At 52.4% G+C, this 19,919-nt stretch overlaps 5 protein-coding genes across 5 annotated transcripts; 3 read left to right on the top strand and 2 right to left on the bottom strand.

Annotated features, from left to right (window-relative positions):
• The first annotated feature begins 3,468 nt into the window (after nucleotides 1–3,468).
• Nucleotides 3,469–6,637, top strand: HER10_EVM0009590 (uncharacterized protein). The gene is made up of 2 exons (XM_035479075.1): nucleotides 3,469–5,465; nucleotides 5,524–6,637. Exons 1-2 carry the CDS (start codon nucleotides 4,467–4,469, stop codon nucleotides 6,097–6,099), a joined length of 1,575 nt encoding a protein of 524 aa, XP_035329882.1. The 5' UTR covers nucleotides 3,469–4,466; the 3' UTR covers nucleotides 6,100–6,637.
• Nucleotides 6,638–7,202: 565 nt separating this feature from the next.
• Nucleotides 7,203–8,615, bottom strand: HER10_EVM0007424 (replication factor C; the record flags this gene model as incomplete). Its single annotated transcript, XM_035476980.1, has 2 exons — nucleotides 7,653–8,615; nucleotides 7,203–7,597 (listed from the first exon to the last, which is right to left on the bottom strand). Exons 1-2 carry the CDS (start codon nucleotides 8,434–8,436, stop codon nucleotides 7,203–7,205), a joined length of 1,179 nt encoding a protein of 392 aa, XP_035329605.1. The 5' UTR covers nucleotides 8,437–8,615.
• A 767-nt stretch (nucleotides 8,616–9,382) lies between these two features.
• HER10_EVM0007895 (uncharacterized protein) lies at nucleotides 9,383–10,502 on the top strand. The gene is made up of 3 exons (XM_035477435.1): nucleotides 9,383–9,768; nucleotides 9,913–10,089; nucleotides 10,196–10,502. Exons 1-3 carry the CDS (start codon nucleotides 9,549–9,551, stop codon nucleotides 10,414–10,416), a joined length of 618 nt encoding a protein of 205 aa, XP_035329664.1. The 5' UTR covers nucleotides 9,383–9,548; the 3' UTR covers nucleotides 10,417–10,502.
• Nucleotides 10,503–10,615: 113 nt separating this feature from the next.
• HER10_EVM0010215 (uncharacterized protein) lies at nucleotides 10,616–12,137 on the bottom strand (the record flags this gene model as incomplete). Its single annotated transcript, XM_035479682.1, has 3 exons — nucleotides 10,616–10,769; nucleotides 10,848–11,708; nucleotides 11,767–12,137. The coding sequence occupies 3 exons, from the start codon at nucleotides 12,135–12,137 to the stop codon at nucleotides 10,616–10,618; spliced, it is 1,386 nt and encodes a 461-aa protein (XP_035329953.1).
• A 5,807-nt stretch (nucleotides 12,138–17,944) lies between these two features.
• On the top strand, nucleotides 17,945–19,896 carry HER10_EVM0001001 (uncharacterized protein; the record flags this gene model as incomplete). Its single annotated transcript, XM_035470765.1, has 3 exons — nucleotides 17,945–18,898; nucleotides 18,967–19,759; nucleotides 19,805–19,896. 3 exons carry the CDS (start codon nucleotides 17,945–17,947, stop codon nucleotides 19,894–19,896), a joined length of 1,839 nt encoding a protein of 612 aa, XP_035328823.1.
• Nucleotides 19,897–19,919: the final 23 nt, after the last annotated feature.

Raw genomic sequence — 19,919 nt, 5'->3', positions numbered from 1 at the left:
TATCTAGAAGCCTCCGTTGGCAACTTTGAACTCAGAAACCTGCTGTTAGCTTCTATTTTCTCTTTCTATTTGGCCACAGACGATAGACTCTACATAGAACAGCCTTCTCGGCTTTGCTTTGGAGCCTGCTTTGGAGCTCGAGTAAAGAAAATAAGGCATATCCTGCGCTTGTCAGATGGAACGCAAGATTCTTTCATGATAAAATTCACAGGGTAAACCCATGGTAAGGCTGCTTAGCCAACATGGGAATACCCAAGTGCCTGCCTCTGTTATATGTTGCAATGTTCCTCGAAGGCTACGCTAACACATCCGTAGCTTATCGACCATAAGTCCCTGTAGCAAGTACATGTGGTTATCAGTAAATGATAGTCATGAAATTCGTTGCTGAGCTTGGTATGAACTGTTTTGAACCAAGTAATGGCCAATGGAGAACGCAATGGGGAAGAGTCAGAGTTCTTTCAACGCCCAGAAGAGTGAAAATTCAATGAAAAGTGCAGCGCTCGTTGTTAGCATAGTTGAATATATGAATTGTGTAGTGAGTACGGTAGCCTTGAGTTGTGAGTGAATGCAAGGCCAGCGGTTAGAGTTCCTTTTCACACGATTTCGCTGATAACAATAGTCCTGGTGACGGGGTGATGCAACTCTTAGAAGGAAGGCTAGGATCCTGATGCCGAGCCGCCGAGCCACCAGCCTGATCTGAGAGGCGACAGGTCGAGCCCACCTTTTGTCAAACTTTCTTCTTCTTCTTCTCATCTTTCCCTAAGTTCATTGAAATTCTCTCTGATCTTCTCTCATCTTGATAGCAGTGCACATTGCGTGAATGAGTGCGTCAAGGAAGAGGAAGTCAAATAGAGTGAAGGGCCGGTTGGTATTTCGGCTTTCATGGGTGGTAATAGAATGTATTGGCATGAAGCACAGCGGCGGGGCAGACGAAAGTGGAGATACGGCGAGGATCCAGGTTAGGCTGATGGAGCGGCCGCGGGATCCGATTTAGCTCTATACACTACATATGGGAATAGTGTGAGGAGCTCCTGTGTGCCAGTGTGGACGGAGTGAGGAGGCGGGCTATTCTTCCAAGAGCTAACGAAGCCGGTTCAGGGCAAACTCTTCAGGATGTTCAGCAGTAGGTTTCCTTGCCGAGTGGGTCAGTGTCAGCGAGAGTGTCAACGAGAGTGTCAGTGAGCTTGACTGCTGGCGTGGCTGATGAGATAGCATCACAACTTCCACATGGTTGGGATATGTCCAGAAATAGGGACGGTTGGTGCCCTGTCTGAGCCTCTGAGGTAAGTTTAGTGACATGGACGCTTTGTGGGTAGGGCAGCACAGCAGTCAACACTGTAGTACCTTAGCATAGGTAGGTGAGGGCCGCCGCTGAGTAAAGCGCCTTCGTCTTGCCATCATACTTAATACCTCATTCCCTGTTCCGATCGGCTTCTTCTATGTTCCGTTGTTGAGCGAGTCGTTTATTACTTGAACCTAAAAGAAGTTGCGAACTTGCGATAGACCGGTGGAGTGGTATGGAGATGCGAGAGCTTGGAGGAAGTGCTTAGGTGGGCCGCTGGTCATAAAGCTTGACTTGACTCGAGAAACAGTGACGGCATATCTGAGCATGTAGCGAGACCTGAGTGTCGAGGTCCTTTGTTCGGCCCGCCCTGGTGGTGTTGAACTCTTTGTCCGGATGCATGAGCCAAGGCCGTGCGGATACCTAAGGTAGGCATACGCGGGTCTGCCATACTGGACACTTCAGGGCACGACTTACCTAGTACGAGTCTACCTAAGCATCCAAGGTACCCAAGCGCCCGTCTGTAGATCCGTGATCCCCTTGGGCGGCACGGCGGGTGGATAGTTATAGTGAAGCTCGTGTTGACGGATGGAGTGGTACAGTGGCTTGAATTTAGGCCGGAAAATGCAGAGTTAGTGTCTGCCAGAGTCTCGGACGGCCGGGTGACGGCCGTGACTAGGAGAACGTGGAAACAGAACAGCAGACAAAGAGAAGCCGTTTGATGTTTCGGCGCGTTTTGGAGGGACGGCGGACCTTGAAGAGCACCAGCAAGCAGACAGAGAACGAACGCTACAAGCGGCCACGGTTTTGTCCGTATGACATGGCATGATGGCAGGCCACAGACCACACACGGATAGATGAAGATGAAAGGTGGTCTGTACCTGATACTGTGCAAGTTCTTTTCAAGTGACAGTGGATGTGAGCATCCTGGCCGGTCTGTAATACATAATTAGGTGCCTGAAGGTCACATTTGACTGGATGCTTCATTTGAGATGGTGGTGTTATGCAGACTCGGAGTGGTAGTACGTACAGGTAGGTATTCGGAATAGTTCGTATTGACAGATTGCACACCCCTTTTTATGCTCATGATCCGCTGGTGTGCATCTCGGTTATGCTTGCCGTTATTCCCTTTTGGGATTGTCTCTCTTTTCCGATCCACAGCAGTGCAGCATGCCTTCTTCTTCTTCTTCTTCTTCTTCTTTTCCCCTTGCTTGCTGCTTGCTGTGCTTGCATTCATCTCGTCATCTTTTAGGAGATGCCTGCCCCCCCGACCGTAAGCGACAGCCGCCTAGGCCGTCATGGACCAACCAAAATGTGTTTTCCAAGCACAAGCATCGCCACCCCTGCGTAGGATCCTGCCGTCTTTTGAGATTCCACTGCAATGAGGTGGGAAAGGAAGGAGCCTGGCGTGGCAGCGAGGAAAGCGCAGGCGAGTCTGGCAAACGGCAGGCTGTTTCTGCTAAGGTGAGAACATAGGGTAGGTACTCCGTACCGTGGACGAGAATGACGTGAGATTGTCTCTTTTTACCTCAAGGTACCTTACCTTACCTACGGTGTGAAAGAAGAACGTAAAACGGAAGGGAGAGAGAAATGGAAGCCAGGAAGGAACTTGAAAAAGTCGCCGGTCGGAGCCTGGAGGTGCGGGCCACGGCACAGGATACGTACCTGCCCTGGGGCGATATCGTACCTTAGGTACGTACTCCGTACTCACAGAAAATGGGAAAATGGAAGGTACCCTGGTCGGTCTCCATTGCCCAACGCGATCAAGGTTCATTTCATCCTGAAAGCCAAGCCAAAAGAAACCCACAAAATGTTAAGAACAAAGTTCGTCCACCTCCTCAACCTCGAACAAGACAGTGGGGGCAAGTCCTGCATCTCGAACTTGACTGCGACGATACTCTATTACTCGAGATCCCGACTCCCTTTCTCCCAACTCTTCCCAGAAGACGAGGACATCTGTCAGTTGCTTGGTCGCTCTGGCGGCGCTGTATCTTAGCTTGCACGCCACCGTCATGAGGTGCATGTCAAACGTCGGCCCTAAATCGTATCGATTAACAAGGCGGTAGGTACGGACACACCAAGTATCCGTACAAAGGTACCCGGGTTCAAGGCAAAGCTAAAATGGTTGCAAGGACGGACGGACCGTTTTGGCCCTCTGGCACCAAGGTACCTGGGAGTCCAAGGTGCGAAGGCAGACGGACCTTACTCCTGAGTCCTGCGAACAATATCCGCGCTGCAACGTCCCTTCACCCTTTCTTTGCCTTTGGACACGACAATCTTTTGATGCTGCAAAACAGGTGGTGCTTGGCGCTTGGCTCCCCACGCCATCCATCCATCTCAACCCCATTCCGGTCCAGCGCGTCCTGCCCCTCGGGTCCCTTTGCCATCGTCTTTTGCGCACTCTAAAACTTGGACGCATGCTGCTTCACCTCATCTTGCTAGGACACTGCTTGCCCAAGGCACTCGCCCAGCCTCATGTCTCTCGCTTTTCTCGCTTTCCCGCTTCAACTACCTCCTTACACACTCGGCACTGTACCTGTTTTCCTCTAGAGTATTCGTACCTAGGCAGTCCAGATATTGCCTTACTCGAGTCGCTACATACTGCCTTGGGTAGGTATCTGTACCTCCTTGGCTTACCTTGTCAGTAACCTTTCCATCAAACTAGGCAGGGGTCCAACTCTTCTTTTCTGCGACGGCCCGCCCTCCACCAGCAAGACTGAGGTGCACTTAGCTCCAGCCTTTTCTCCTTTCGCCTCTGCTTCCAAGTTCCAACCAGACAACAGGCTTCGTTGCTTCGCACCTCATAACCCTCTTGCCATCGGTGCACAGTGGCTGAGATATTCCGACCCAGGATATCCTTCCTCTCCGCCCCTTCCTTCTCTTCCATCATTCGTCCACTCTTTTGGCTGCCGTGCCTAATTCTATTCTCGCTATTCTCGACCTTTTTGGAACTTTCTTCCCTGCCACTTCTTACTCAGTTCTTCTGGCGACACGACCACGCGCAAACCGCCAGTCTACCTTATTCCATCTCTACCGAATTCTGTATACTATTCCTCAAAACGAAAACCCAGCTAGCCAGCTACTGGCTACAACTTTCTTCCACATTCTTTGGTGTCCGGCGACAAACTTCGTTGCCGTCGCCGCTGTCGGCGCCCTTTGACCTCAATAAACGACGTGTGCTATCATGGGATTGAGCCAAAGACGGAATGACGTTTGTATAAACCCCATTGTCGCCATCAACATGTTATCTCGTCGCGCCCTCACCGTCCTCGCCCTCGTCTCCGTCACCGCAGTCATCTTTCTCATCTCTTCGAGGAGACTCGGCGGCGACTGGGCGATAGAAGGCCCCAACTACCACCCCTTCAAAGGCCACAGCCCACCTCCGCCTGCTGGCAGCTCCCCAAGCGCAGGTCACGATGGCCGTCCTCCGCCTCCTCCGCCACCCCCGAGCTACCAAGACGACCGCCTCGCACAGCACAATGTGTCGAACCAAGACATTCCCTACCGTCCTCACGACCCCGTCTGCGATACCTTCCCCGACACGAGCAATATTCTCGTCATCATGAAGACGGGCGCGACCGAGTCCTTCGACAAGGTTCCCACTCAACTCATGACCATGCTCAAGTGCTTGCCCGAATATTTCATCTTCTCCGACCTCGACCAGACCGTTGCAAACTACCACATTCGGGACAGTCTTGACAAGGTTCTTCCCGAGGCCATGGATGGTAACCAGGACTTTGATCTCTACCGTCGCCAAAAGGCCTGTCAGGCCGATCAGCAGAGCTGCAACAAGCTGGCTGTAAGCAAGGATGAGGGTTGGAATCTCGACAAGTACAAAAATGTCCACATCGCCGAGAAGACGTACCGTATGCGCCCCAATTACGATTGGTATATCTATATCGACGCCGATACCTACGTGCTCTGGCCCACGCTCGTCCAGTGGCTCAAGAACCTCAACCCCAAGAATAAGCACTATCTCGGCAGTGTCACCATGATTCGCAACTTCGTTTTTGGCCATGGCGGCAGTGGCTACATCGTCTCTCAGGCGGCTATGCACGACATGATTGCGGACCATGAGAATGTTGGCAATAAGTGGGATGTTCGTGCGAGCAAAGAATGCTGCGGAGACTACATCTTTGCGCTAGCTATGAAGGACAATGCCGATGTCAATGTCCATAATGTGGTGAGTATCCATCATGACCTCTTTGTTCTATACGCAGCTTGGACTGACCGTTCCCCAGTGGCCTACGATCAACGGCGAAAAGCCCTTTACTCTGCCGTATGGACCTACTCACTGGTGCCACCCCATCGTGACAATGCATCACATGAATGCCGAGGAGATCTCCACTTTCTGGGAATACGAGCACAAGCGCTACTCCGACCCTAGCCTTCCCCAGCCGCCTCCAGTCATGCGTATCAAGGATATCTATCACGAATTCTTTGCGCCTCGTATGCAGCCTGAGCGCGCCGATTGGGACAACCTGGCCGATGACCGATTTTTCCTCGACGAATCCGCCAACAAGCACCAGGATTGGCAACTCAATCGAGCCAAGAAGGAAGACTTGACAGAGGAGGAAAAGGTTGCACACTTGTCCTTTGGCAACTGCCGCAAGGCCTGCGAGGCCGATAGGTCCTGCTTCTCATTCCAGTACAAGGACGGCGTCTGCGGCTTCAGTTGGGCATGGAAGCTTGGACACCCGGTCAAGCGCGAGTCTACCGACGAGAAGCGCACCATGTCCGGCTGGGCTGTAGAGAAGATCAACGCCTGGATTGAGCAGCAGGGCGAGTGTGGCCCAGTCAAGTGGCCCGATGTCTGAGGTGAACATGCATCAGTCACCACCGACTTAAGTGTCGACACGAGACATTCACGTCGACACGAAAGAGCAGCGCCAAAGGCCCGCCTCAATGCAAGCACGGCTGCCATCCAAGGCTTTGAGACGTGACGTATGTTTCACGTGGGGCCTTAACCCATGTCTTAGTACGCCAAGGACTTGGATACGGGATTCATGAACATGGTGGGGAAAATACCCCCCTTCTCTGGAATTCCCTTGACTCGGATTTTCTCGTCAGGGAGGAAACAAAACGCTTCTCATGGAAGCCAAATCTGCCAGGCGTTTATCGGTCTGGCGTCTGTATAGAACCGCAGGCATGTGTGTATTCCTTTTCTTCTTGTAGTGTGTGTATATCACCATCATGACGTGACAGGCGAGGCAAGACTTGGGTTTCGAGACGACTTTGGCGTTTTATTTGGAAAAGACGACTACTGCTTCAATGGTCCTGGTTTGGAAGGCCGACGGAGTCAAACGGTCAGAGCGAGCACTCGCAATAGAAAGCCTTTCATTGTTCATATTACAGTACATATCCAGATTCCGATTCAGACATTGTCATTCAGCACCCCTATGTGCCTAGTCAGCCCTGTTCCGACCTCTCCGAGATGAACTTATGTCGAAAACTGAAGGGATGGTAGTGAAGAAATGGGGCCCGGAAGCCGACGAGGTGTCAGGCCTGTTGCTTTCAAACACCCCAAACTCATAGGTCGGCTCGCGCCTTTTACTGATATGCCACAGCTAGCTATTTAAAGACAGGTGGGTAGGGCAGACAATCGGCAGCGGGTGGCTGAAGATGGCCAGACATTGCATGCCTTGACGAGCTTCCTAGGAGCCACACCGACAAATCGCGGTTCATCCCGGCATTTTGCATGAGGTACCGGTATTGTCACTGGTACAGTGTATACATTCCAACATTAGGTAGCATCACAGCTCAAGTGGGGGCTGGGTATTGCCGCTTGACCCAGGTCGAGTGGAAGACGGCAGTTCGGCATATCATGCAAAAGACATATCGAGAGGACTGTAAATGATCATAACGTCGTAAATTATCCACCCATGCTCCGTACGCTACCCTCCTCTGCACTTCGACTTGTTCATTTGCTCATCAACTCTGCTCCGCTCCTGATGACGCCCACCACAGCTCCCGTCTGCACTGTCTCGCTGCCGCCGCCGGCCACGCGGTGTTCGATATCCGCCAGCCCATCGAGCCACTTGATCATGATTTCCGGCTTGACATCGAGTGTCGCCAGTTGCTCCGCCAGAGCCGTGATGATGTCTGCGAGGGCGAGACCCCGTGATACCTTTAGGGTGTTGATAGTAGTCAGGCAAGATGTCACGTCTGTTGTGCTCAACAAGACATCCAAGATCTCCTGCACAGCGTCGGGCTGAGGAGCGGCGATGCAGTTATATATCGTCTCTGTAGTGATGGTTTCCCTCACAATGTCGGCCTCGGCCACCTTGGGTGCGTCCTTGGGTTGCAACGGGGTACCTGTGTTGTTAGCATGCTCTCAAGGGCCATTGTGCAGAACCGGATGAGTACTTACTTGATGCGTGACAAGCCTGGAGCACATTGAGTGCTCTTCTCATGTCACCCTTGCTAAGCTTCACCAATGCTTCCGTGGCATCGGGAATGATTTTGACGTGCTCCTCTTCAATCACCTTATCCACCAAGACCCTGATATCGCGCTCCTTCAAGGGACTGAATCGGAACCTCGTGCATCTGGATAGCAGTGCCGGTGAAAGCTTGTGCGAGTAGTTTGCGATGATGCAGAAGCGCGTGTTGACAGTGTACTTCTCCATGATGCGGCGCAACGCCATCTGCGCCGTGTTCGTCATAGCATCGGCCTCGTCGAGGATGATGAGCTTGTATGATGCCATGCTGCCACCACTGCCTGATTTAGCTGAGGGACCGAGAGTGAATATTTGTTTTGTCGAGGCAAAGGTCTTAATCTGCTCGCGAACGACGTCGATGCCGCGATCATCTGAAGCGTTGAGCTCGAGAACCATCTGGCGCATGTTCTCGACGCCATAAATGCGGCGCGCGAGAGCGAGGATTGTCGAGGTCTTGCCAGTTCCCGGGGGCCCGTAGAGGAGGAGGTGAGGGAGACGATTCGAGTCGACAAACTTATTGATGGTGGCGAGAATATCCTGGTGTCCGGACACATCGTTAAGGCTTACTGGGCGGTACTTTTCAACCCATGGCAGACTGTCTTCGGCTTCGACGGGGAGGTTGGCGGCGCTGCGCTTGCCCTGCTTGGCGTCTGAGGAGAAGGTGATGTCCTTGGACACGGGGACGTCGACGTCCATCTCGTCTTCAAAGTCGGACATATTGACTGTGGTGCGGAGAGGGTCGATTGGATGAATTGCGGAGGGGACGATGAGGTGGTGAACTATGAGCTCCAACGTACGAATAAGGCATCCCCGTGCAGGGGGTTATTGGAAATCTTGACGTGATGCATCCGCTTGGAAGACGCGTCGCAAACGCGTCGAAGAATGGTTCTTCACGTGGCCACTTAAGCTTTGGCGGAGGGAGCCCCACGTTCGATGGGGGGAGAACCTGAGGCGGTCAGTGTCATCAGCCCCACTATCCCTCCGGCCAGCGATGTTCCATTACATAAGCGAAACTAAGTACCCCTCCATCAAACTGGGAGTTTTGGACTCAGGTCCCAAATCACACAATAGCCACAGTTCCATCCATGGTCCAATATTGTACCTACCACTACCTTGGGATCTGGCCAAGTATTTCTTCGGGCCTCGCCCTGCGTCAGTCAGCCTGCGAGCCTGCTGATTTCTGCCTCAAAATGTCTTAGCAAGTGCTGTGGTATCGTACAAACCGGTGGCCATGTCACAAACATGTCAAGTCTGTATGGCTACTGTCAGACTTTAGCTTCGCTCTTGCCATTGGACAAGAACAAGAATTGCTGTTTGTCCCTCGATTTTCACGTTCCATCTCAGACAAACACCCTTGATCATGTTTGGGCTGTCCAAGTAAGTAACCTTTCTTGCTTATGGATACGTTTCGGGGAGACGTCTCCGCTCTCCGCGCACACAAGCTAGTCTTGAGGTGAAGCATTACCTTACGGAAAACCCGTTCGCTATCGAGTCAAGGATTCCTGGCGGAACGCCATCTGGGGATTTTGAAGTTGGGATGCGTTTGGCACCCCACTGTTCACGTCGTATTAGTTGGCTTCGGCCTCAGAGTCATGCCATGTCTTGGCCATAGCTGCCAGCCTTGAAATACTGGGCTAATTCCTGGTTCTCCTTCACTTTCGAGGTCACCTTCGTCTCATTTCTCCCACCCGAACCGTCTCACCCGCCGTTGAGCCTCGCCAGCACCCTCATATCCACGGCTCCTCATCACCTGCCTTGGCATCTGATCTGCCGTCCGCTGTGACACTCATTCCCTTCGTCCCCCACGTCACCGCCGATCTCCCAATCCAATGGCGGCAGCACCCGTCGTTGTTGAGCCGGCCACGCTCGAAGACGCCCCCGCCATCGCCGAAATCTTCTTCAAGTCCTTCAAGAGTGACTTCTTTCAGACCTTGTTCCCCCAAAACGAATACGGCCGGGCCTACATGACCGACGCTTACAAGCAGTTCATGCTCTCCAAGGAGCACGGCTCCCAAGAAGGTCAAGTTGCCGTAGTCAGGAACGAGAAAGGTAGCGAAAACTCCTCGACATGATGACCTCCGCCGGCTGTCCGAATCCCCACCTTGCCTTACCCTTGCCGGACTTCGGACTCCGCTGAGTTAACGGCGCCATGTGTATGCGTACCTTGTTTGACTGACAGCTGTCTCGTTCAAGGCGAGCCTGTGGCCACCACCCTCATCTGGATCATCCGTCCCGAGGACAACGGAACCTGGTCGTGGCGAAAGCGATGGCCGCCCGCTAATGCAGGGCAAAAAGACGAGCTGCTTGATGAATTCTTCTCCGACATGGCGTCTCAGCACGACCGTGTCATGGGCAAGGACCCTCACGTCTGTATGTCAACTCTAGACTCCCTGCCCGGCCGGTTCGCTCACCACGAACAAGCGTCTCGCTGACAACCTTGCCGGCCGGCCGCCCGCAAATGCTGACCAAGTGCCAGACTTCGAGCTAATTTTCACCGACCCGGCCTACCTTCGACGAGGCTATGCGAAAGCCCTTCTTCAACGAGGAACGGAAATTGCAGACAAGTTGGGCTACCCAATGTATCTTGATGCCGAGGAGTACATTGTGGGCTTTTACTCGTCTGCAGGCTTCTTGACCAAGACCGAAGTTGGACAGTCGTCACAGATGATTCCCATGATGAGGCCAGCCAGGGGCTGAATGACATAAAGTGAAATGGCACTACTGCCGACTTTTGATTCATTCTTCTTTCTCACGTGTCATCACTTCTAGCGTGAAAGTCCGCCAACAGTGGAAAGTCATAATGATATGTGAATAGAATACATCAGACGGATGCCCAAGCGGCTTCTTCCGTTGGCAACTCGCTCGCTTCGCTTCAATGCTTTGCTTCCTTCATTCCTCATCGTCTCAAGTCTACGCTTTTCATGCCTTCCTTCTCGTTTCCATAGGGCGGCGATGCACCCCAGTACTGCTGCTGATACCGCGCATCGGCCCTGGGGTCGTATGCTTGTCCGTTGTCGAACTGAGAATACATGGACGGTCTCGTGGGACGTCTCGGCGGCATCTCTGGTTCACCCATCTGGGCATACATGTCCGGAATGTCAGGGTACGCTGATGGCGTCCTCGGCGGCCGTGGTGGTCGGTTGATGGCATCGATGAGTGTTTGCCTCCTGGTAATCCTCTTTGGCCTCTCCGGCAGTGCTGCATCTTCGGCGTTGGTACCAGACGATGTTTCGTCTGACCCTTCTCCGGCCTCCTTCTTTTCATTATCCTTTCCGGCGTCCTTGGTGGCGAAGAAAATGGTGAATACCATCTCCATGTCTTCCGGTCCCTTTCTCTCGCGCATGATCTGATGAGGCACCTCCAAATCGTCAATGAGCCGCTCAATCTCTTCGACAGAGTAGCTGCCCTTGTCCCTGTCACCGGAGTAGTCCCCGGGTCCACTTGCTCCGTTCGGGACGTGGAACCGAAGGTCAACCCTCATGACGGCGTAGAGTGCGACAACTATGAGCTCAAAGAAGAACCCCGTCGTGTAAAATACTGCTTTGCCGTAAATCACGCTCGGCGTGGCTCCTGGTAGTTCCTTGTTGAAGACGGCGAACAGACGAATGGACTGTCCAGTAATCAAAAGGAATGAGCCCAAGTAAAGCAGGGCCACCTTGACTCTCTGTGAGCCAGAACCGAACTTCTCTGGCTTGGGTCCTGGCACAGAGAGGCATCCGCTTACGACAAGGACTGGGAATATGGAGAGGAAAGTGTTCCATGAGCTTCCAAATTTGAGCAAATCGTCTGTGGTTTCCAGGCGATCTACATTGCCAACACTGAAAAACGCAATGATTGTCGATGTCATGTTAAGAATGATAAAAGCCGGAACCGAGAAGAGCAGGATTAAACTGAATTGACTAAACGCGGTGCACCACCCGGCTTTCGGATGGATCGAGCGGACCAGGCGTTGGGCGAAGAATATGTTAACGGCAAACATGAGAGCAGCACTGAGCATCATGTTAGCAAAACGTTCATTCCTTTTGAAGGTCGGCCCGCTTAGCTTACCCTCCGTTCTCAGTGATCAACGCGAGCAACACAACCCCTCGGGTCGACACAATCGACCATGTGATACGAAAAATGCAAGTAACTGTTCGGATCATACAGAAGTCGAAGACGATATCTGAAATCAGGAACTTGTGACCGCGCTTGGCATTCCTCCGGTAAATGCTCAAGTGCACGTACGCACCAAGCATGAACAACACCATAAACATGATAGTGACCGGCAAGTCAATATTCTTGTTTGGTATACCACCCGGGAACGCTCCATTGGCCGGATCAGGAGGTCCCATAGGAGGCCCGCCGGGAGGACCAGTCTGAGCCTGCGGGTTCGGGCTCAGATTGGGCATTCCACCCCTCTCTGGCCCCTGAACGCTCATTATGGGATTGAGAACTGGCGGCGGTGGCGGTGAACTTGGAGTGCTGAGGATTGTCGTTGCCAGAGGTGCTGCTGCTAGCGGCGGCGGTGGCGGCGGAGAAGGTGAAGTAGCAGCCAGCTGTGGCGTCGTCTTTGGAGTCGGTGTTGAAGGCAGTACCAACGGTGCTGGTGCAACTAATGGGGCGGGAATCACAAGTGGCACTGCATTGGGTGCTTGGCTCTTGGCCGCAGGAGGAGGTAGAGATGGGAGTCTCGGTGGTTCCGCTTGCTTTGGTGGCGACGGAGGTTGGACCTGGTTAGGCGCTGAAGGCGGTTGAACTTGCTTGGGTGGTGAAGGAGGTTGAGCCTGCTTTGGGGTTGATGGAGGTTGAATCTGCTTCGGCGGAGATAGCGGCTGTATCTGCTTTGGAGGAGGTGGTGGTCTAACAGGTGGTGGCGGAGGAGGAGGAGGAGGAGGAGGAGGGGGCGGTCGTATCGTTTGCGTAACAGTGATATATGACGGAGCAGCAGTCCTGACTTGAGTGTATACAATATAATTCGTCTCAACAATGACTTGTGGAGGTTGAAGCTGGCCAGCAACCGACGGTACACCCGCGTTCGCTGTGGAGGGATTTTGAGAAGCCAAAGTTGCTAGTGCTACGGCCGGCGCGGCAGGTCTCTGTGGATTTGAGATGGGTGTTGATGGCAACAGAGTTGCTGCTGGCTTTGGTACGGATGCTGCCACTTGTGCTAGTTGGAGTGCTGGTGATGTCGAAGCCTGTGCCGCCTTGACAACTCCCTCTGCGGCAACGAAGTTGAGAGATATGAGAGGAGCGGCGGCAGATAATAATCCAGCAAGACCGGCCATGACTGCTTTTAGAAGTGAGGCACGCTGCCTTTTTTTCGTCGTCGAGACCCTGCGGCCTGCCGGGTCAGGGGTACGGACGGAATATCGGCTTGTGGGTACAACCAGATTTGAGAGATGTTGCAAACAGAAGACAGACTAGACAGGAACAGTCCAATTCGGGTAGAGAGTCTCAGGTGAATCCCTATGTGTAAGAAGCCGTATAAGGACTCGAGTCAATGGTTGATGAGGACAGACTCCAAGGTTGCATTACGGCTCATGTAGTGACGAGCTGCATGTATGGAATAGGCAAGCGGGCCTCCTAGTCGTAGTAAGCTGACCAAGGCAGTGGAGAGTCTGCGTTATGACCGGCTGACGACGTGTTGCGGAATTCCGGACTTGAAGAGTGCCGCGATGGGCATGCCCAGACAGGGCATCAGAGCAGTAAGGCTGATGACGGCCAAAGGCGAAGCGTACGCAGATCGGTGTCGTCAATAGAAGAAAGTCCGGGCTTTCGATTCTCTGAGACGTGTTGGCTAGAACGGATATCTTTGTTGTATGATCGAATTCGATAGGTGCATTGCTTGTGATTTGTCCACGGGGTATTCGACTCTTCAGAAGCAGAAAACAAATTGCTAGGGTATCTCGGCCAAGTGTAGTGCTTCTTTGTTCAACGATGTGGCACTTTTTCTCGTTTGCTTTTTCGAAAAAGGAGACGAAGGGAATAGAAAGGATATTTGGTGCTAACGAGACCCTTATTAGACTGAATGTTGCCGCATCTCATCCCAACCACACTGTCTTCGCGCTCCATCTTTCTCATCCCTTTCTCCTCCTCTTCCCTTCTACAGACTCCTCTCCCGAGCACTCACAACTAGCTCGCTGCGACATCGAACGACTATTCAGCAGCGGGCCGGTATTAGAATAGTGGTGAGGTGTGTTTGTAGACTTTCCATCCACCTGCCTCAGAGGGCAAGTGGAAGGAGGCCATTCGTTTCAGACACCGTTGGGGAACAGCGAACCATTTCCCTTTTGGGACGAGAATGCGGTGCTTTCACCGCAAAAAGTTGCCCCCGACTAGGCAACTCAGCAGAGAAGATGATCTTTTCATCCCGTCTTTCATGAATGTCTTGCCTGTCGCTGCCTGTCTTTCCCTGTCGTCGCCTGTCTCTTGTACGGGTCCAGCCCACTTGGGCTGTCTGTTCGCACCCCAGGTCATATAAGTAATTGTGACCCATCCTGACGGATCTATCAGCCCAATAAGGCAACCGGCTGTCAAGAATGTCTTTCCTATTAATCATCCCGTCATCTTCCTACTCTTCGCCGTTGGAGGATGCGAGAAATGCGAGTCCGACCTGATGCTGCGGCTAATTTCCCTTCCCGAGCTTTCGGACTGACTGCAAGGAGTGAACTATTGCCTTGAACTCCCCCATGCACGCGTTCGTAGTAACTTCGATACTTTTAATTCATGACTTCCGGGAGCATCTCTCATGTCTCTTGAACGCTGTTTCTTCCTACTGGACGGGCTGATCTTCCAGCGAGCAGTTTCCATGCGTCAGGTCGAGGCGAGCTCGGCGCACACACTAAACAGAGCCAGAAACTTGAAGCACTGATCAGTGTGTGGATGTGAGAAGAGCTTATCCAGACAGGTATTTATCCTGTAGGTGTGCCGTGTCAAGATGTCTGAGCTTGTGAGAGAAGCTTTTCTGCTTGACAGCGTCTGCTACTGCCGCGATGGTTGACAGGCGCATCGGCCTCAATGATCTTCCCGCCCCCCGTAAAGGTTTATTGCGGGAGGACGGTCATCAAGATCCATGGAGGCTCCGTAGATGTCTGAAGTGCAGCTCGGCCACATAATCGGTGTCACAGCCGGCGAGTGGAAAAAGTAGACGCCATCGGTGTCGGTAACCCAGCAATTTTCCACCTGGGCGGGAATCGATGGCCCTGCCCGCTGACAACAGGATCGCCACATCATGCCTGCGTCGATCTACCTTGAGCCAGCATCAAGCTTAAATCGTGCCGGCTGCGGATCGCGGTGTGGCTTTTGCACCAACTGCCGGGAAGAAAAACGCTTGATTGTATCCGTACGGATACACATGTATGTACTAGGCGGAGGCTACTCAGCTATATGATCGACCATTAAGCCCCCCTGACCCTGACATACGTCGCACGGCAGCCCCGGTTAGTTTCGCACTGCGATACTCTAAAATGTTTCCAGGGCCACGGATAACGGGATTGGGATTCGGACTTGGTACGGATACAGAGCAGTGCACACTTTTACGTACTTAAACGCCGAACGTCTTGTTTTCATGTCCTCAGTGTGCCCACAGGCAAGGTCCCCAGCATTGAAGACTATGCAGATCGGACTCAACGACCTGAGTTGGAATTTGGAGCTTATATGCCTGTGCTGCCGGTGGGAAACTACCTGGAAAACTCAACAAAAAGAAGACCAAATGCGGCGCTGCTAGAATTCAAGGCATATCCCAGTCCCCCACCCACATCCCGGGTCTTTCGACGAAAGAGTCCCCGCGGCTATATCACGTCTTCAGCTGGTTCTTCCCGGGGAAAACAATACACGATGTCAGTGCTCGACGTCTGCCAGTTGCGTGGGCTGTCGGCCGATCGTAGGTCCGTTCCTCTGATCCGAATTCCGCCCACAGCAGCTACGGCTGGGGCGGCTCACTCTGTCCTCCACTCCGTGCGACTCGAGTTTCGAGAGCAGGCATCTGATACTCGAGTGAGCGGACTTTGCTAAATGAGACAGACGGATTATCCCCCTACGGATGAAGTTGAGAATCAGTAAAAGATTCCGACGGGCCAGCAGATCAGTATGTTGTACTAGGTTCTGCCATTTTTACGGCAATAATAAGTCATTCACTATGGCATGAGCCCTCAAGTCAGCACGATTCCTACGCCGGTGTCTAAGTTGACAAACCTCATTCTATTATCTCGTCCGCGCCATTTCTCCAGTCAGCCAGCAAAGAGCTAAGTGCGCGTAGAACATGGCCGCTTGATCCATGCAGAGAAATATCTACTTTCAAATGTACAGCAGGACTCTAGATTTTAGCATGTTGTCTCGGAAAGTTCCCGGCTTGACTGGTGAAGTCAGTGCACAGCCACCTGAATGTATTCTATGGCAAGGGCGCCGCGTTTTTGATGAGAACGGGGCTGGAATGCAATGGCGATCGTTGGAGCCAGATAACGAGGATAAGTACGCAAGCCCAATGCATCGCGCATCGCCTGCTGGGAGTTTTGTTGATTCGATCGGAAGATACTTTGGTAGTAATACACGCGTTCTCGCCAGTCACAGCATCAATTGCCTCTTTCGTTCATGATCGATTCGCTCAAGAGAGCCCATCTGCTATTATCCTCGTAGACCTCGTAGAGCTCGTAGAGGCAAAGAGAGAGAGAGAGAGAGAGGTTCTGGTAATCGATGGAAGTGCGTTGGGATGAGATTCCGGCGGTTTGGCAGAACACCGCCCTCAGAGGTGTTCCACCAGCTCGGATTCTCATCACAGACTCAGTTCGGCAATCACAGAGAGAGATACCGAGACCGAGGATCCTGTGCAGGCTGTCACGTCATGTCAGTTGAGGGAGGAAACCAGACACGCGGGTGAACGCGTCAGTTTGGTTCATCAGACGACTGCTCCAGCCTGCAAAGATTGCAGTGACTAGGAAAGTGCTCCTAGGAGCGAAGGGAGCGCTCTTGTACTTGTCGGGTCTTGTACGAGAATGCCGAGAAAAGACCATGACATGTGAGCCGTATTCGGGGTAGCATGGCACATGGGCAGTCCACAGAGCTTCTGTCTCCAAATCATCCGACGGTCTCCTTCGGGGCAATTATCTTCGTCGGATGGGTTAATTTTCCCGTTTTGGGAATAAATAGAGCTCTAACTCCAGGTCTAACCCTCAACACTCAAACCAAGCCCAATATCTTTGTGGTGCCATTTCGCCAGTCAAGTCTTAGGCGATCAAGTGCTATACAGATTGCACAGTTCCGTAAGATGACGGCGGCTGGTAGGCCCGGCAAGGGAGGAAAAAATGTGAGACGTGATTAGAATGGGATCTTGTAATTAATTATTTCCGGCCAAACCCTCCCAATGATCTTCATTCGAAGTTTTCTCAGCTGAGAGCAGGTGCTCTGAGCTGCCGAGATGGACTTTGTCTAAACCGGCAGGCTTCTAGAAGACGGGGACATGAACGGCGCCAGACCTGTTTGGGTACTTTCATGCGTCAAATAATAGGTGACTAGGTTTCAGAAACTCCAGTCGTCTTCGCATGGAGTTCCGGTTTCACTCCTTCAGTTGTAGCGGCGCTTGGGCTAACCGTTTCGTCTGATGTTACTGCTGCGCGTCTTTACAACAACAATTCGCACTCGCTCAAGCCGCCGACGGGGAGGCATGCCGACATGTGCTGACAGGTTCTATTCAAGGTTCAGCTGTCGGGTTTGACGGTTGGCCGAACAAAATTGTGCAATAGGCCACCCTTCCCCCCAAAAGCGGCTGACATCGATTGAAGAAGCATCATTCTCCGTTTCCAATCATACTATCGTCCATCCTCTCCAACCCTGACTCGTAACGTCATCTTCTGAGCTAGATGCCTTGTAACTGGCGGCGCTGCTGAATGTCACCAAAGCAAGCGGGGCGGGTTTTAGAGTTGAAACATATCAACTTCCTTGTGCGGCTTCCTCCACCTTGGAGCAACGGCTATCAGTCTGTTCTCGAGGTTCATCAACAGCCGCCCTCGGCCGCGTCTGACACGAGCCTGGTTCTGTCTGCCCGTTTTCCTTTTATGTCTTAGGGAAGCACGTCCGCCCCTCTCATTCCTCCTCGGATTTCCTACTTTGATAGGGGGTTTCGCCCACATGACACAAACCCCGTCGAAACTTGAACCGTCAACTGGCCGTGGATCTCGCGCATAGCATACACTACCTATTCGAGGAAAGGAAAGCAGTACTACCGTACCATCAGCTTTTCTGTATTTCAAAGATGGTTAATACGGGCCACCCAAGCAGGGCATGCAAGCTCTGCCGCGCGAGGAGGATTAAGTGTGACGAGACGAAGCCCTTCTGCCTCAAATGCGCCAAGTCGAAAAGAACTTGCCCAGGATACCGGGATGCATTCGAAATCAACCTTCGCGATGAGACTCAATCAACCATACGCAAGGCCAAGTCCGCTGCGTTGCGCAAGGCTATTCGAGAGGGTCGCGCGACGGAACAGGATGCGGAAAACGTATGCCAAACCCAACCACAAGTGATGGAATGGACACCGCCAGCAGCACCACCTCCACGGAAACAACAAATCATTCCAATCACAGAAGACGACTGGTTTGATAGATATTCAAATTCGTCTTCTTCTGAAGCGTCGCCTTCAATGTCATACGCCTCTTCTTTATCGTACATCAGCAACCAGGCGCCCGATACCTTTGTCTCATTCAAAGACATTGAAGGGGGGACTTATGGCATGCCGCACACATTGCAGACGCCTCTCGACCAACAAGCGACATGTTACTTTTTGGCAAACTACGTGCTTGCTCCACCAACGGGAGTAGGCAGAGGGATTCTCACATTTGTACTACCCCTACTAAATATGCCCAGCTATCAAGCGTCTCCTTTGCAGTCCGCTTTCTCAGCTGTTTCAATGGCCGCTCTGGCTGGTAGGCCAAACTCACGACGTTTGTCTTCGATGGCTCACCTACACTACAGCAAGGCATTAGAGGACTTGACTCGAGCTATGCAAGATAAGTTAGCTGTGAGGCAGGACACCACCCTTGCCTCTGCAATTCTCTTGGCATTTTACGAAGGACTGGTCTCAGACGACGTTGAAATGTCTGGTTTCAAGAAGCATATCTCTGGGGCGACAGCAATAGTCAAGCTACGTGGACCGCAACAGACTGCGTCTGGCGTTGGCTTGAGCATGTTTGAATTTGTTCGTGCAACATCGGTACGTCTTACTTTTACAAGCAACTGAGTGGCTGTATTGAAAACCGGTGGTCTAACGCGTAAAAACAGGTCCGGCAATACACCTTCTTTGCCAATATTTCTTTGGAGGATTTGACCTGGTGGGCACGGCAAGCCGTCTGCGACACTGTTGGTCACCAAGCTTTGGTATTGAATCTCCAGACGACACTCATCCGTGGCGAGGCCGACAGTCTTCTGAAGGGGGCGCGGACCACCGACAAAATCGACAAAGCTTTGAAGCTTCTGCAGAGGGCACGGAAAATGGACGATGATCTCGGTGTATGGTTCGACAAGTGCCCACCAGCGTGGAGGAAGGTCATTTCAGGATCGGCTGCGGAAGTTCCGGAGGACAAGATCGGCTACGTTTCGGCGTTTCCTGGAACTATTTACGATTACCCGAACGTATGGGCTGCCGGAAAGCACATCAACACCCACGTATCTCGACTTCTGCTCAATCAGGTCATTGTACGTTGCATTGCATGGGTATGCGCACCGAGTGACCATACTCTTACGAAAGAGTATATTGACGCGAATCGGATCGGAACTGAGCAAGTGGCGGACATTATCTCGAGCACTCCGTACTTTTTTGGGTGGACGGGTGATGCTCTGAGTACCCCCTACTTCCCATGCGGGACATCCGAGATGCCAAAAGGCTTAGCTGGTGTATCTTGTATGTGGCCCTTGCTAGCTACTGGATCGAGCCGATTTGCGACCAGAAAGCAACGAATCTACGTCAAAGCCCGTCTTGCAAAAATTGCGGAGGAGATGGGTATCCGTCAGGCCGATGTCTTTTCAAAGGTATGCTGCCCATTCAACTTTCCAACTCAGTCATTAACACAGCTTCGTAGCAAATCATGTTGGGGTCGCCAGAGCCAGACCCAGTAAACAGTTATTGTCCGGACACATATCTTCATTTACGTACATAGTTTAGCGCTGGCAATACCCCTTTCGCTTTCGATAGAAGAATCCTGTCAAAGATAAACAACTAGGCCGACCACCCGTCT

The sequence above is a fragment of the Colletotrichum scovillei genome (genome assembly GCF_011075155.1).
Source record: "Colletotrichum scovillei strain TJNH1 chromosome Unknown Contig00009, whole genome shotgun sequence".
NCBI classification, from domain to species: Eukaryota; Fungi; Ascomycota; class Sordariomycetes; order Glomerellales; family Glomerellaceae; genus Colletotrichum; species Colletotrichum scovillei.
The sequence above is the reverse complement of the archived record's forward strand: the minus strand, read 5'-3'. Positions and strand labels throughout refer to the sequence as shown.

Coding starts and splice junctions, on each gene's coding strand:
- HER10_EVM0009590 (XM_035479075.1), top strand. CDS start 4,467: ATGGGATTGAGCCAAAGACGGAATGACGTTTGTATAAACCCCATTGTC. Junction 5,466..5,523: donor ATGTCAATGTCCATAATGTG/GTGAGTATCCAT, acceptor ACCGTTCCCCAG/TGGCCTACGATCAACGGCGA.
- HER10_EVM0007895 (XM_035477435.1), top strand. CDS start 9,549: ATGGCGGCAGCACCCGTCGTTGTTGAGCCGGCCACGCTCGAAGACGCC. Junction 9,769..9,912: donor CGTAGTCAGGAACGAGAAAG/GTAGCGAAAACT, acceptor GTCTCGTTCAAG/GCGAGCCTGTGGCCACCACC. Junction 10,090..10,195: donor GGGCAAGGACCCTCACGTCT/GTATGTCAACTC, acceptor ACCAAGTGCCAG/ACTTCGAGCTAATTTTCACC.